Here is a 15,405-nt window from a genome sequence, read left to right on the forward strand (position 1 = left end):
TTGTCACTTTGACTATTACTGTGGCAATATCCTAACAGATTTGACTGCTGCAAGTCTTTTTTGCTTAAATCTGCTCTCCATACCATGAGTTGCAGCCAGAGAGCGTTCTGCAGCACAGATTTCATCACCATTCTCTCACTCAGAGCCCTTCAACGACTTCCTCTGTCAGTAGGGTAAAATCTACAGTAAGAACACAATGTGAGTGAGCTTCCAGAAGAGCTCCAGTGAGCTTCCAGGGCTGACTCCAGCTCTCTTACCTCATAAGCCACCCTCTGGACATTCAAGATTACTTGTTTCCTAGAAATCCAGTATTTTTTCTTTCCTGTGCTTATTTATGCATACTGTTGTCACTTTCTGAACTATTTTAGTTTTGTTACTTAATGACATTAACATTTATAATATATGTAGGACTTAATTCAGAGGAGCCACCATAGGATTGTTTACAAGAACAAAGAACTACAAACAATCTGAGGTCCATCAGAGAAAACTGGAGAAACAGCTTAAAGTTACTTGCACAAGGGAATGATGTTTGATTATTTTGTTAGTAGTGGTTATAAAAAGAGCACTTCTATATTAGCTGAAGTGGTCCAATGTCCATGATACAGTACATAAAAAAGTTACCAAAAAGTGTGTGCAAGATGATCTCAGGCTAAAAAACTGATATACAAATATGTGTGCATGCATCTTTATGCACACAAAAATGTTTACGACTATATATGTCAAACCACTTATACCCTGAGAAAACTATTAACTGAAAAAGACACATGTACCCCACTGTTCATTGCAGGACCACTGACAATGGTAGGACCTGAAAGCAACCTAGATGTCTGACAGATGAATAGATAAAGAAGCTGTGGCACATATATGTAATGAAGTATTATTCAGCCATAAAAGGAATGCATTTGAGTCAGTTCTAATGAGGTGGATGAACCTAGAGCCTACTATACAGAGTGAAGGAAGTCAGAAAGAGAAAGACAAGTATTGAATATTAACATGTATACCTGGAATCTAGAAAAATGGTACTGATGAACCTATTTGCAAGGCAGCAACAGAGATGCACACACAGAGAACAGACTTGTGGACATGGGGAGCAGGGGGAAGGAGAGGGTGGGACGAATGGAGAGAGTGGCATGGAAACATACACTATCATATATCTAACAGACAGCCAGTGGGATTTTGCGGTATGATTCAGGGAGCTCAAGCTGGTGTTCTGTGACAACTGGGGAGGGGATGAAATGGGAGGTGGGAGGGAAGTTCAAGAGGAAGGGGACATATGTATACCTATGATTGATTCATGTTGATGTATGACAGAAATCAACACAATATTGTAAAGCAATTACCCTTCAATTAGAAATAAAAACAAAAAAAAAAGATATGGTGCGTGTGTGTGTGTGTGTGTGTGTGTGTGTGTGTGTGTGTATGTGTCTATGTGTACACACACATGATGAAATATTACTCAACCATAAAAAAGAATGAAATAATGCCATTTGCAGCAACATGGACAGACCTAGAGATTATAAAAGAGAAAAAGACCATATGATATCGCTTACACATGGAATTTAAAATACAACACAAATGAACTTATCGACAAAACAGAAACAGAGTCATAAACATAGAGAACGGACTTGTGGTTGCCAAGGGTGAGGAAAATGGGGGAGGGATGGACCGGGAGTTTGGGATTAGCAGATGCAAACTATTAAACGTAGAATGGATAAACAAGAAGGTACTACTGTATAGTACAGCAAACTATATCCAATATCCTGTGATAAACCATAATGGAAAAGAATATGAAAAAGAATGTGTGTATATATATAACTGAATCACTGTACTGTACACCAGAAATTAATACAGCATTGTGAATCAACTATATCTCAATAAAATAAATTTAAAAAACAATATATGCCAAACCATTAATGGCAACTGATGGAGCATATGTCAGAGGTAAGACGGAAAACTTGATTTTTATTTTATACACCTCAGTACTGTTTCATTTTTAACCATGACCATACAATAATTTAAAAATAATAAATTAACTTTTTTGAATTAATATGCACATGGTAAGAAATTTGAAAGGTACAAAAGATATATGCTCTGCTCACCCTGTTTCTCTCTTCAGAGCTGAGCAAGGTTACCTAGTTTAGTTTTCAAGAAATATGATACACATATTTATTCTGTCATGTAAATAATTTTATAAATGGTAACACATCAAACATACTGCTCAGTACTGCAGTTTTCCACTGAGCAATATTTCTTTGTTCCATAAAACATATGTATTCAAAGACACTTCATTCTTTTCAGTGACTGCATAGTATGCCATTGTATAGATGCCACCTATTACTTTAGTAATTAAAAAAATAAAAATAACAGGAGGAAAGAGAATAGGATGTCACCAGAAAATCAATATAGCTTATCCTTTAAGTCTTTGACTGATCTTTCCCACTCCTCAAACAAAAACATGAAATGACATGAATGGAAGATAGATGGATGGAAGAAAGGAGGGGAAGGGAGCAGGCAGGCCTATCTGCTCTTGGATATTCACATAGGCATTTACATAAAACTGTCTACACTGAAGCATCATGAGAAAGGTGCTAAAACAGAAGTCAGCAAATTTTTCTGTTAAGGTCCAGATAGTAAGTAGTTTTTGTTGACTTTCTTGTCTCTGTTAATTTACTGTGATAGCAGCCATGGGCAATACTTAAACAGACGAGTGAACTGTATTCTAGAGATATTTTAACCAGTGTATAATCAGTATATAGTCAGCCCTCCATATTTACTAATGGAAGGAAAGTGCAGAATTCCAAAAGGAAATGACCGCAATATCCTTGGACACCTCCTTGTCTTCCACTGAAATGTCTTCTTTGATACAGACGGGAGAGTTAGCCTCAAGGGTCCCATCAGGAGAGTGTATGTTGGAATACTGGCTTCTGGACCCCAGAGATAGCAAGTTTATAGTGGCTTCTGGAGTGAGAAGGTCATCTATCTCCTTGTTTAGTCAAAGTATATCAGCTCTTTTTCACATATGTGTTAGTGACATGTGTGGTATCCCTGAAAAGGAGAAGAGTAACCCCAGCACCCAGGACTTGGCCTGGCACTCATCAGCACAATTCAAGACAAAATCAAGACTACTTTGTAATCATGCCTAAACACAGCAAAACGTGAACACTGTCCAAGCCACAAGATACCAAATATCTCCCTATCCTGGCAGATACAAGTGACTGCTGCTTTTGCTAATAATAGCTTTAGCCTTGCTACAGATAAGATTTAAGACACCACATCACAGAATTATCCCTGCTTCCTGATAGCATCCAATGTGAGGTCCTGCTTCCTTAAACCCTCCTGAAAATCGCCTAACACAAGTTGAAATCCTTTAAGTCTTTCATAACATACTATTACCAAGATGTTCATGGTTTGTATTCCCCTTGCTGAAATGAATAATAAACTCAACTTGTTCAATTACAAGTGTGTTCCTGATAGTCTGTGGCTGAGGGCATTGATTTATGTAATGAATATTTAGACACCAATGACCATTTGGATTTTCCACAACTCTGCTCCATACTGTTAGTGAGGAAATTTGAAAATGGCCATACTGTAAAGTACAAAAGTCCCTTACACATTATTATGTGCAGTTTAAGACAATCTTTTCTCATCACAAGAAAAAAACTGTGAGGTGTTATATATTAACTAAACTTACAGTTTTGCAATACATAGATTAAATCATTATGTGGTGCACCTTAAACTAACACAATGTATTATGTCAATTACATCCCAACAAAAATGGAGAAAAAAGACAACCTTTTATGTAAAGGTTAGATATTGAATGGAATAATGTATGTGTGTATGTGTGTGTACGTACTCAGTTGCTATGTCATGTCTGGTTCTTGCAACCCCATGAACTGTAGCCCACCAGGCTCCTCTGTCCATAGGATTTCCCAGGCAAGAATATTCCCAGGTTGCCATTTCCTTCTCCAGGGAATCTTCCTGACCCAGGGATCAAATCTACATTTCCTGCATTGGCAGGCGGATTCCTGACCACTGAGCCACCAGGAAAGTCCACATATATTTATATATAAAATACATGTATAATATCTATATATAAAATCCTGAAGCACCACCAAAATCTAAGAAGCATCTTACTGAGTTGGATACTGGCTGGCCAGTGGCTGAATTTCCACCAACAGTGAGTCTGGCATTCAATTCTTCTGCAAGATGAGTCTGGACATCCAAGTTATTTGATGGTGGAGATGAAGGGAAGGCTTGATGGCCGTACATGGTGGCTTCATCTTCTCTTATAATTTCCCAGTTCTAAAATGAACAGAAGCTTAAGCTACATACTTAAATCAATTGCTATGACATATGTCTACCAACAAGAACGAGAAAATGATTTCTACCTCAGAAGATTCTCGGTTGTCAACACTTTCTGTTTCCTCAGATATCTGCCTCCTGGTGGTAAATGCACGCTGGGCTTGCAGTTGAATGTTACCATTCTCAGCATCTGTTAGGTTGTCCCTGCATTAGAAATGTAAAAGCCATCACCCGTGCCTGAAGAGAGTTAAAATGATAGCTAAAAATTCTGTGTTCATTTAGAAAGTATCCATATTAGATCAGAATTTATAGTTTGGGCCCAAAGGCTAGTTCAACACGCTCAAGTTAAGTTGTAGGCACAACAGTACCTTGAGAGTACCTTATGGAGTTAAAAGTTTTTGTGAAAATGTGTAACGTGCACAATACTTTCATTCATCACTGTACCTAGGAAAATGTCTCATGTGTATGGGCACTCAAAAATATTTGCTTAATGAATGAACACCTGAGTGTTGCATAAGTAATTTTATTACATTATTATTTCACCATGTTATTACAAGAGTAAAATCTGAAGTAGCTCTAGAAAGTTCATAAAACAGAAGCTTTTTAAGAGTTGCATATACATCTTCTTGAATTAGAAAGTAACATTTTCCAAAACTGATCTTAAGCCAAGGGTCTACCCTCTAGTTTCCCGTGAATGAATGCAGAAGGCAGAAGGAAAGATAGTATAAGGATACTATAATTAAAAACTTGTTAGATTGTAGATTAAATGGTATCTGTTTTTGATCATATACAGTAATGGGCCTGTCCTGAGAAAGGACAGTAGTAAAGGAGTGTCTGAATTTAGGAAAGCCATGGTATATCAGACTGCATATCCTTTCCACAGTCATTCATTAGTTATACTACTCTAGCTAGTCATGTTTAATATAGCCAGACCATAAGATCAAGAATTTTGTATAAGTATTTAATAACAAGATTACTGTTAATTTATCTAATACCATATAAGCCCAGGATATTCATAAGACCAATTCTTGCTGTACAGTTGCTGGAGAAAACAGAGTGGTCCTAAGGGAATGCCTCATACATTTTTCCCCCTAAATAAATGATTTTTGCTGGCTGAAAGCAACCTCAACCACAGTGAAAGAAATGTGATTCTGCTCAAGTTAGGCTTGCCACAATACAGAGATATACAACAAGATGTTTCAGAATTTTATCATGCATTCAGTATTGTAATCTATATGCTATTCTACAGAGATCAATGCCTCTGTGACACAAAGCAGCTGGATCATTAACTTGCTTTGGAAGTATTTGAGAACAGAAGACATCTACAAAAGTGCTTGGGGATTTCCCTGGTTGTCCAGTGGTTAAGAATTCGCCTTCCAATTGCAGGGAACGTAGGTTCAATCCTTGGTCAGGGAATTAAGATTCCACAAGCCGTGGGCAACTAAGCTGGTGTGTCACAAATAGAGAGGCCACATGCTGCAACTAGAGAAGCCTGAGCGCCACAACTACTGAGCCCATGTGTTCTACAGCCCTCACACTGGAAAAAGAGAAGTCTGTGTGTGCAGCAATGAAGACCCAATGCAGCCAAAATTAAGAAAAACAGTGCTTGAACCATGTGTGTGTGTTCAGTTGCTCAGTGTGTCTGACTCCTTGTGACCCCATGGACCATAGCCCACCAGGGTCTTCTGTCCATGGTATTTTCCATAGCAAAAATAATGGAGCAGGTTGCCATTTCCTAGTCCAGGGGATCTTCCGGACCCAGGGACAACCCACATCTCTTGCATTTCCTTCACTGGCAGGCAGATTCTTTACCACTAATGCCACATGGAAAGCCCCATTTATAAATACCAGTCTGATGATAATAAAACAAAAATATCACTGAGGAGACATAAGTCAGAATACCTGAAAGGCCATTCTGTCCTTGATTTGGATACATCAGAAATTATGTACACATTGACCAGACTGGCAAATGGGTGTTTAACAAAAGAACTTATTATTGAGTCCTTTATATTTTATAAATAATTTCTATTTTAAAAACACTGTGCTGTAGAAATCAATTTCTCATTATATTTTAGTAACAAACTACAAAATCTCCAAGATTTTCTAAATCAGTCTAGAAAGAAAAATATTCCTTTTGTGGCTATATAATGATTTAAAACAGAAATAACTGACAATTCATTAAAATTAAAGAAGCAATCAGAAGGGTGATATTTGCAATTCAAATACTTTTTAATACTATCAAATCATTTTAAGAAACAAACACCTAAGATAGCACTTTTTATGCCCTGCACCATAAAAAAAAATCCTAGTATTCTTACAGTCTTTGGATTCCCATATTATTATGAATCCATTTGAGTCATGACTTCAAAATGGAAATCAGTGGTCAAAATGTATTTAGATTGCAAACACAAAAGTCACCAGCACGTACTGAAGGGTTGGTCTTTTCCACTGTGTTCTTCTAGATTCATGGTTTACATAGTAGGTCCTTCCAAGGATATCCTGTCTCTCTTCCCATCCTGGAGGTAGAGGAGAAGGTTCCTGTTGCTGCTGCAAATGGCAAGCAGCATCTGGTTGGTCCAAAACTACCCAGCCAGGCTGAAAAACAGAATGGTGACAACTGAGTTTATGCTTAATTTTTTTAAACCTTATAAATTAATGCCACTAGCACCACCTGGAAAGCCCATAAATTATGCTAGAGGAAATTTTAAAAGATTGAGCATACCCAGTTTCAGAAACTATGCAGACAGAATAAGCACACTGTCAACTTTTAATACCTACCAGGAATATCTGATGATAATGAAGTTTTTTTTTTTTTTCAAAATGATAACACTTAGATTTTGCTTGAAAAAATTTAATTTTTTTTTTGAAAAAATTTAAAACATGTCTAATAGGAGAAAAAGGACTTGGAAAACTTTAAAATAAACAGCATTGGAAGACACTAAGAAATGGAGAAACATAGTTCAACCTCACACTATTCTCTAAATTATAAACAGGGATCGTGTCTTATTGGGCATCGTCTCTCTCAGAGAGAAAGCACCTTGTTAATGGTGGAAGTAAATAACTCTCTGAAACCTGAAAAAAATTGCCATATGAACGTCAAACATGTAGAGGCGTGATAGGGAAAGGCAAATGATTTAGAAATGGTGATTGAAAAGACATTATGATTCTCTGGTCTGACTTTTCTCTTTCTCCTCTGGACCATGGAATGGCATTTTGGTCAAGTCATAAAACAGCCAAAGAAAGAAAGTTTTGTTTTGTTTATATGCTAGGAAGGCACTGGAAATTTCCTCTGAGACTGGCAAGCGGCAAACATACAAAAAACCTTAGCTAGGGTAGTTAGAGTAAGGAATTATTTGAAAAAAGTAGTAAGGGTTAATGACATGATTTTATACAAGAAATCTCAAAACAGAGAAGGCAGTCAGTAAAAGGTTCTGCTAAACACCGATATGGTTAGGAAGCATAAATAAACTAGCAATGAAAACTTTAAAATTCTCCTAAAAGGTACACAAGACCTGAGTGAATGAAAAGACAATGTGATCTTGGCTAGGGAGATTTAATCTCACAAAGACATCAATTCTCCTCAAGTTAATTTATAAAGTTGTCAAGATTTAAATAAGACTACATCATGGATTTTTAAAAATAATATGACAAAGCCATTTTCAAGTTTAAATAAAAACAAAAACAAGCAAAAATAATCAGCACAATTCCAAAAAAGAGTGAAGATAAACTTTATCAGATAAAACATACCATAAACCACAATTAATTAATAGAATTGGAAAGCTAAGAAAGAGAATCCAATTTATAGAATTCAGTATATGATACAGGCATTTCAAATCTGTAGGAAGATAAGCAAATTACTTAGAAAAAAAAAGGAAAAATTATTTGCACTGCTAGCTCATACCTTATAACCAGAATGTTACAGATTGAGCAATATTTAAAATGTTACAAAGTAAAACCAAAACGTATTAGAACAAATCTAGGATATAAAAAAGTATATTCTAAGAGTAAAAAAATCTGTTAAGTATGACATCAAACCCAAATGGCCTAAAAGAGGCTAGTGATTTGATTAGAATCCCCCAAATTTGTACATGGCAAAAACTACTAAATAAAAGTAAAGAGAGACAAACTGGGGAACATATTTGGTACATTTAGTACCATAATAATAGGTAAAAAATAATTTCCTTAATATAGAGAGAGTCTTTTTTTTCTACCTAGGCATTGTGGATCTAGCACTGGAGGACTGCTGTGCCAGCCAGTTGATGGTTTAGAAGATATAAGAGAATTCTTCTCTCTTGGAAGATGGGGTCTGAACAGGAAGGGTCAGGGAGACCTCGGGAAGAAAACGATCATTTTCTGGCAGCAGACAGAACAGGATAAGGCTGCAGTAGGGTTGATCTTTGGCTAGTTCCAAGGAGAGGGTTATAGACTGAGGTGGAATGGAAGGTGAGGCATAGGAGAGAGGAATACAGACAAAATTATTCCAGGAAAAGAGATATGGATGGGAAGCAAAACAGATTCCTTCTCTTTCTCCTTCTTTATGTTTTTTCCTTTTTATCTGTTCTATAGGAACTGACACCTTGCTAATTTTGTTTCTTTTTATTGCCAGGAACTCCATTCTCTCTCCCTTCCCTCTACTTTTTCTCTCTATTGATGTTTACCTTCTTTCTCTCTCTCGCTTCCTTTCCTTTAAAAGATTATAATAGAAGATCTATGTATCTAAAAATCAGTCTGTACATATCAAATCACATTTTATTTCTCTGGTCTCAATTTTAAAAGCATGTGAGTTGAATTTTTACATTTCACTCTCTTGGAAAAAAAGGACCAATTTTTAAAAATATGGTCACTGATTATTTTTCTGCAGATTAATAAAATTTATTAATAAAAAGGTCTTCACTACTGTTGTAGAGGATTATAAAAATATTCAGAGCTTGGAAAATGGTACCAAAAATATTTCTTTAGAATCTTCTTAAAAGATTTCTCTATTAAAGTTCTTTTTATTGAATTTATGTTCCTCAAGTAAACTTCTGGAGGGGAAAAAAAACTAATTTAATTAAGGGCCTATTTTTTAAAAACCTGTTTCAGTTCAGGGGAGAAGTATAGTTACCCATTTGTTTACCCATTTCTAAATATGAACATTGTTTAGAAAGAATGGGTTTTCATTTTCAGTACAGAATGCCTCCTTATTAAACATGTATCAGCTAATATTCTTCACAAAATAATTTTCTAAGGATCAATGTAGGTTACTTAATTACTAATCTCAAAGATAACGTGCAACTGCCCACAATTTAACAGTCAAAGGTGGTCAAAAAGAAAGCATTCAGAGGCACAGCAAACATAGTAGTAGTAACCACATAAAATACATAGAGCTCACCCTAAAGTTACAGGGGCACAAAAAACATTACATAATTATGTACTACAGTCACACTTTACCAAACTTTATCCCACTAGGGCATATACTGGCTAAGAGTGAGCCTCTTGAAAATTACAACTGTTTTCTTTAAATGGTAGGATTTTATATATTCAGTCACAAACCAGATGTCAAAGACAAGACTTCTCTGGTCATTGGCTACACAGAAGATAAATAAGCACAGATTCATGTGTTTGAATTCCTAGGGCCTTTCATAAATAAACTCCTACATGCTTACATCTACTGAAATTATAAGGTGGATTCTGAGGGAATTCAAACTTGAGACATGAGACCACAAAATGAAGTGAAGCAGCTCTACCCACAGAAACTGAACTGTGAATAAGGTACCTGTGATACACGCGTGTGGGCAAAACTTGGAGCAGGTTACCAAATAATGAAATGCTGTTAAAATTTTTTTAAGTTACTAAATAAAGAATTTTCTTTCTTTATAGCAGACATCCTTCATTTCAAACAGAATTCCATTATTCAGGTTTCCCTGTGCACTAAAATGCCAGTTAGAGAGAAAATTCTACTCAATAAATTCCTAAATTAAGAAGAAAAAAAAAAGATTATTATATGACACATCACAGAAAAACTACAAAGGAAAAAAAAAGGTATCAAATAAGGGCATTAGACGTGAGAGAGGATGTTAAGTTTCTTTGGTCACCAGAGTAATAAGGCTACCTATTTAAAGAAAAAAGTTCTTTCTTTCTGCTGTTACAGATTCCCCTACAAAGTAAAATCTCATTAGTGCATATAATAAATATTCCAAGGAATCTTTGTCGCAAAAGCACTGCTTGTGGGGTGGGAGGTGGGAGGGGGATTCAGGATTGGGAGCTCATATACACCCGTGGCAGATTCATGTCAATGTATGGCAAAACCAATACAGTACTGTGAAGTAAAATAAAGTAAAAATAAAATTAAAAAAAAAAAAAAAAGCACTGCTTGTTATCAAACTTTCTCAAGATGTTTGGGTGTGTGATGCAGGGCCCAGCCCTGGGGAAGGGTCCCTCATCCTGACAGTCCTTCTGGAAACTTTAGCAGACCCTTAATCAAAAAAGCATGACGACTGAGGAAGAAGCACACACACAACCCCTCCAAAGCAAACTGATGCCACAACAAAGGGTGCTTTCAGTCAATGCAGTTAGAATAAGCTGCTACCTTCTGATGATAATGTTTGTTAAGTGGGAACCTCAGGAGGCAAATGTTTTTGTTCCCTTTTCAGATCACGAATTTTTTGTGCTTGAAGAAACCCTAGATGGTAGCAGTCCACCCTGTCACTCTGCAAAGGAAGAACCTGAACTCCAGAGAGAGTTGAGACTCACATAGTCACTCAGCTCACAAGTGGCAGAGCTTGCAACTAGGACTGCAGGCTCCAAGTCCCTGTCCAATTCTATTCCAAATACATGTTCTCTGCCTCTTCTTCACTTACCCCAAATGCAGGTGGCTCTGCCCAGATCCTTGACTGGACTTCCTCTTATCCTGTCACCCATGAAGATGGTTAACTTCTTTTGGCCCCCAATAATGTGGCTTTTTATTAGATCACTTGAATTCTCTCTCTCTCTCTCTCTCTCTCTTAGTCTCGTTTGCTATGAGCCCTCCCACACCCACCCTAACCATGACAGGAAAAGTAACAGGAATTACATTTCATAAAGGAGTTCCTAATTAGCATCTTCAAATTTTCCATATATTTAACTTTCAAACAATAAATTGTGTTCTTACTTTAATAGAGGGGGCACATGACATGGTTTTAGAAAACTCTGAAAAACTAGAAACAGTTAATGACTTAATTACAACAAATGCTTTCATTTATAAACATTGTAATCTCTATTCCTTAAGCTTTAAGAATGTCATCAGTAATGGCCATTCATTTCACAGAAATATCCTTAGAGGAAAGAAATGTTTAACAAATTCTTCGGTAAAATAAACAAATGTCTAGGGAAGTAATTTTTATTGCACACATTTAACTTTATTAAGTAGTTATTTTTTCTTTAGAGTATAGTAAAATAAGAAATTGGATATTTTTCTTCTTAGTTTAACCAAATATTTATAAAATCTCACCTCTAATTCCTCAGCCTGTTCTGTGTTATCGTCTTCTGAGCCACTGGTTTTTGGTAAGTAAGTCATTTTTAATCTCAGATAACCTTTAACTCTTGATTTGTGACTGTAGAAAGAAAATAATAATTCAACTTTAACACTAGGAAGAAAACCATTCATTCAATAAGAGTTCATTGAACATCTACTAGCCTACTAGGAGAGATTCAAGACAAGCTTCAATGCAGAAGCAAAAGGAATAGATGGTGGAGAAAAAGAAACATCCATAAATAAATAATTGTTATGAAATAAATAAGGAACTATGGAAGTTTAAGTGAAAGATCAGAGAGATCTTGAAAGAGAAGCTGGTATGTGAGCTGCGCTAGAAGACGGGAGGATTTTGATCTATGGCAGTCAGGGAAAGGCATAAGAGTAGAGAAGAGGGCAAAAATAAGGACATAGATGGGAAACTGGGGGTACAGTTAAGGAATGGAAGTAGTTGAGATTGGCTGAATTACAGGGTATATAAAGGAGGTGGGAATGGTCTAGCTGATGAGGTCTAAGTGAAGTAGAACTTTTAGATTTTATTTTGCATAGAATTTGGAGGATAAGGAAAGGCATCCTCACAGATGTGCTTTAGGGATAACAATCTAGCCATGTTGTATAAGATAACAGAAAAGTAGAGAGCAAGGTCAGATAACTATCTGAAACCTAATGTCTTTGACAGCTGTTTGAATCTGTCATATATTAATTTATCTAATCTACTTTCATACTGTATCTCATATCACCTCTTAGAAAAATGAGTTGTCTAAGTTAAGGGTTGCTGCCCAGAGTAGTAATATTTAATTTAAATTTATTTTTAATTTATTTTTGCCACACCCACAGCATGTGGGATCTTAGTTCCCTGACCAGGGATCAAACCCATGCCCTCTGCATTGGGAGCATGGAGTCTTAACCACTGGACCACCAGAGAAGTCCCCTCATTCAATTTTTTTTTTTAAACCTGTCTTTCTTAAGATTCTAACTTAAGACCTAACTCTGTCTATTGCCCCCACCAATTCTATAACAGCATCCTGTTTACTCAGGAAATCCTTGCTTGTCATAGTTTCCTATATTGGTTTTTTGGATAATTTTTTATCCAAAAAGACATTTATATAATAAGACATAAGGGTCCTAATCTTTCCTCCTGTCTTCAAGAGGCACTCCCCTATGCCTCTCTTAATCTTTTTAGTTGTTCTTCTCTACACAGTTCTCATGGATTTGGAAAGTGTCCTTCCCTGACTGGTCAGTAAGCCCCCGATGCTTATTTCCAGACCACTAATGTGACTTGTGTCTCCATAGTTCAGGCAGTATGAACACTCTATGACCTCTTATAAAAGATAAATACAGAAAACTTACTCAGGTAATATTTTATAGGAGAGTTTCTCTACAATGATAGGTTTTATTATGTTTTTCCAACTAGATAATAAGCCTGTGGGTTTAAATTTATTGATGTTCAAAAATAAGCTAAGAATGTAGTTGGATAAAACTCTTTCTGCACTTGCAGCAATACCTAGTGCAGACAGAAGATGTAAACTGTTATAGTGTTTTAAAGATAAAGACACCAGAAAGCATTCAACAAATTGAAAAGCAGGTTACTAGGACAACCAAATAAGAGAAGAACTATTTAGTTATTCTTGGTATACAGATGTCACAATCAGTTCAAAATTAAAGAAAAGAGACTCACATTGCGCGACTTCTATAGAAATTAAATGTGACTTCTCTTATAGACAGTAAATATGAACACAGTCAAAGACCACTGTTCCCTTTATTTACATTTATATTACAATGAATATTCAAAATTTTTTAATCAAAAATTTTACTAAGTTCAATTGCATTTTCTAGTTTTAAAGAGAAAACAAATAGTTTTGCACAGATGTCCTTCCTCGGCTTTACTTTGACCTTTTTGTCAGTAAATTCCCATACATGTCTTAACTAGATTTTACTATGTGGTACAGAAGATCAAAAGGGGTTTTATTTAAAGCTTAAACTTAAAAGTTTTTGACAAAAATCAAGTAATTCAGTTTAGGAAAATGGAATTATGAACATGCTATTTGGGTTTTAAATTACAGTCTTTGCTCATGTTATTTTCTCTAAATATTTGAGTTTTCTGAAATTTTTTTAAAATGAAAGTATGCAAAATGTAGTTACATTTCCTTGAAAATGTTTTTGTATCAAGTTGGATTCTGTTTTTTGGCTGTGCCATGCAGCTTAGGGGATCTTAGTTCCCCTACAGGGACTGAACCGAGGCTATGACAGTGAAAGTATGGAGTTCTAACCACTGGACCACCAGAGAACTCCCTAGGTTTTTTTTTTTAGATAAATTGATGTTTGCAATTTTTCAAAACACAGTATGACAAAATTACACACAGTATAAGATATAAAATACATATAAAGTAATGACATATTTCATTCTTCTAGTCTGATAAATATTAGGGAGAAGGGGTATGATCCCTTTTCTATCTTTTTAGAATTTTTGTACTGTGCATATATAACTGTTTATGATTTTTTGATGTGGACCATTTTTAAAGCCCTTATTGAATTTGTTATAATATTACTTCTGTTTTATGTTTTGGTTTTTAGGCTGTGAGGCATGTGAGATCTTAGCTCCCTGATCAGGGGTCAAACCTGCATTCCCTGCATTGATAAGCGAAGTCCTAACCACTAGATCACCAGAAATTACTTTTTAATCAGAAACAGCAATAAAGCTTTAAAAAACTAATATTCAAAAGTAGCTTATTTACAAAGGTTTAAACTGATTTTCAAAGGGGCTACTGTAAAGTATAATGATTTTTTTAAAAACCTTCATAAGCTATTATATTTACTGACCTTCTTGGATGAAGAACAAAATCCTTAAAGGTATATGGTCTCTCCATTCTTGGATTTTCTGTCTAGAATAAAACAGTGGGTTTTCAAAATATATCTATAACAACAAAAATTTATACTTTTCAAGAATATTCATAAACTATGACTTAAGGCATAATTGAAGTTAGAAGTCAGAAAAAAGTAGATTTAGCTTATTAAATAGTTACACTTTCCTGCACTGTAGGAATTGCTCCTTGCAGCACAAGTCAGTATAAAACTATCTGAGCAGGTGTTTGTGAAACCAAAAGGAGGGTAAAAGCAGAAAAACACTAGAGAATGGTTAGTGTTTGCACCCCAAAAGAATATGGAGTATGTATTCAATAAAATGTTGGTGTAGTTAGACCACAGAGGCAATTCTAGGAGAACAAAAAAAGTAAGCAGCTTGGAAAATAAGACTGGATTAAATTCATTATTAAAAGTTTGCAATGTCTAAAGACTGTAGAGAGACATCTGAAAAGATTGATCAAGAATTAGTACTTCTCTTTCTTACCAAGTTCAACAGCCCTTTGTTTTTATTATTCTTTACTTCTCTGGTGCATTTGACATTGTTAAAACTACCCATTACATCTAGAAACTCTTAAATTCTCATGACATCATTTCACTTGGTTCTTTTCTGTATTTTCTTGGCCTGTCTTCTTTCTCCTCTGACAGAAGTACACTGATGAACTTTCAGTGTTTGGCCTTCAGCGCTTTCATCCCTCTCATTTGGACAGCTCATCCTTCTCAGAGTGCAGTTACCTCAGCAGTGATAACTCTCA

The 15,405-nt window shown here is 35.7% G+C and overlaps 1 protein-coding gene across 4 annotated transcripts in view; it reads right to left on the bottom strand.

Annotated features, from left to right (window-relative positions):
- The window catches only part of NEDD4 (NEDD4 E3 ubiquitin protein ligase), a 145,948-nt gene that overhangs the window by 35,271 nt on the left and 95,272 nt on the right, over positions 1-15,405 (bottom strand). For all 4 annotated transcript variants that reach the window (XM_040226588.1, XM_040226587.1, XM_040226584.1 and 1 more), the window contains 5 exons: positions 14,612-14,673; positions 11,771-11,873; positions 6,731-6,897; positions 4,389-4,506; positions 4,135-4,302 (listed from right to left, as the gene is read on the bottom strand). In XM_040226588.1, the coding sequence (XP_040082522.1) occupies positions 4,135-4,302; positions 4,389-4,506; positions 6,731-6,897; positions 11,771-11,873; positions 14,612-14,673 (618 nt within the window). The remainder of the gene's footprint in view (positions 1-4,134; positions 4,303-4,388; positions 4,507-6,730; positions 6,898-11,770; positions 11,874-14,611; positions 14,674-15,405) is intronic.

The sequence above is a fragment of the Oryx dammah genome, unplaced genomic scaffold (assembly GCF_014754425.2).
Source record: "Oryx dammah isolate SB20612 unplaced genomic scaffold, SCBI_Odam_1.1 HiC_scaffold_26, whole genome shotgun sequence".
NCBI classification, from domain to species: domain Eukaryota; kingdom Metazoa; phylum Chordata; class Mammalia; order Artiodactyla; family Bovidae; genus Oryx; species Oryx dammah.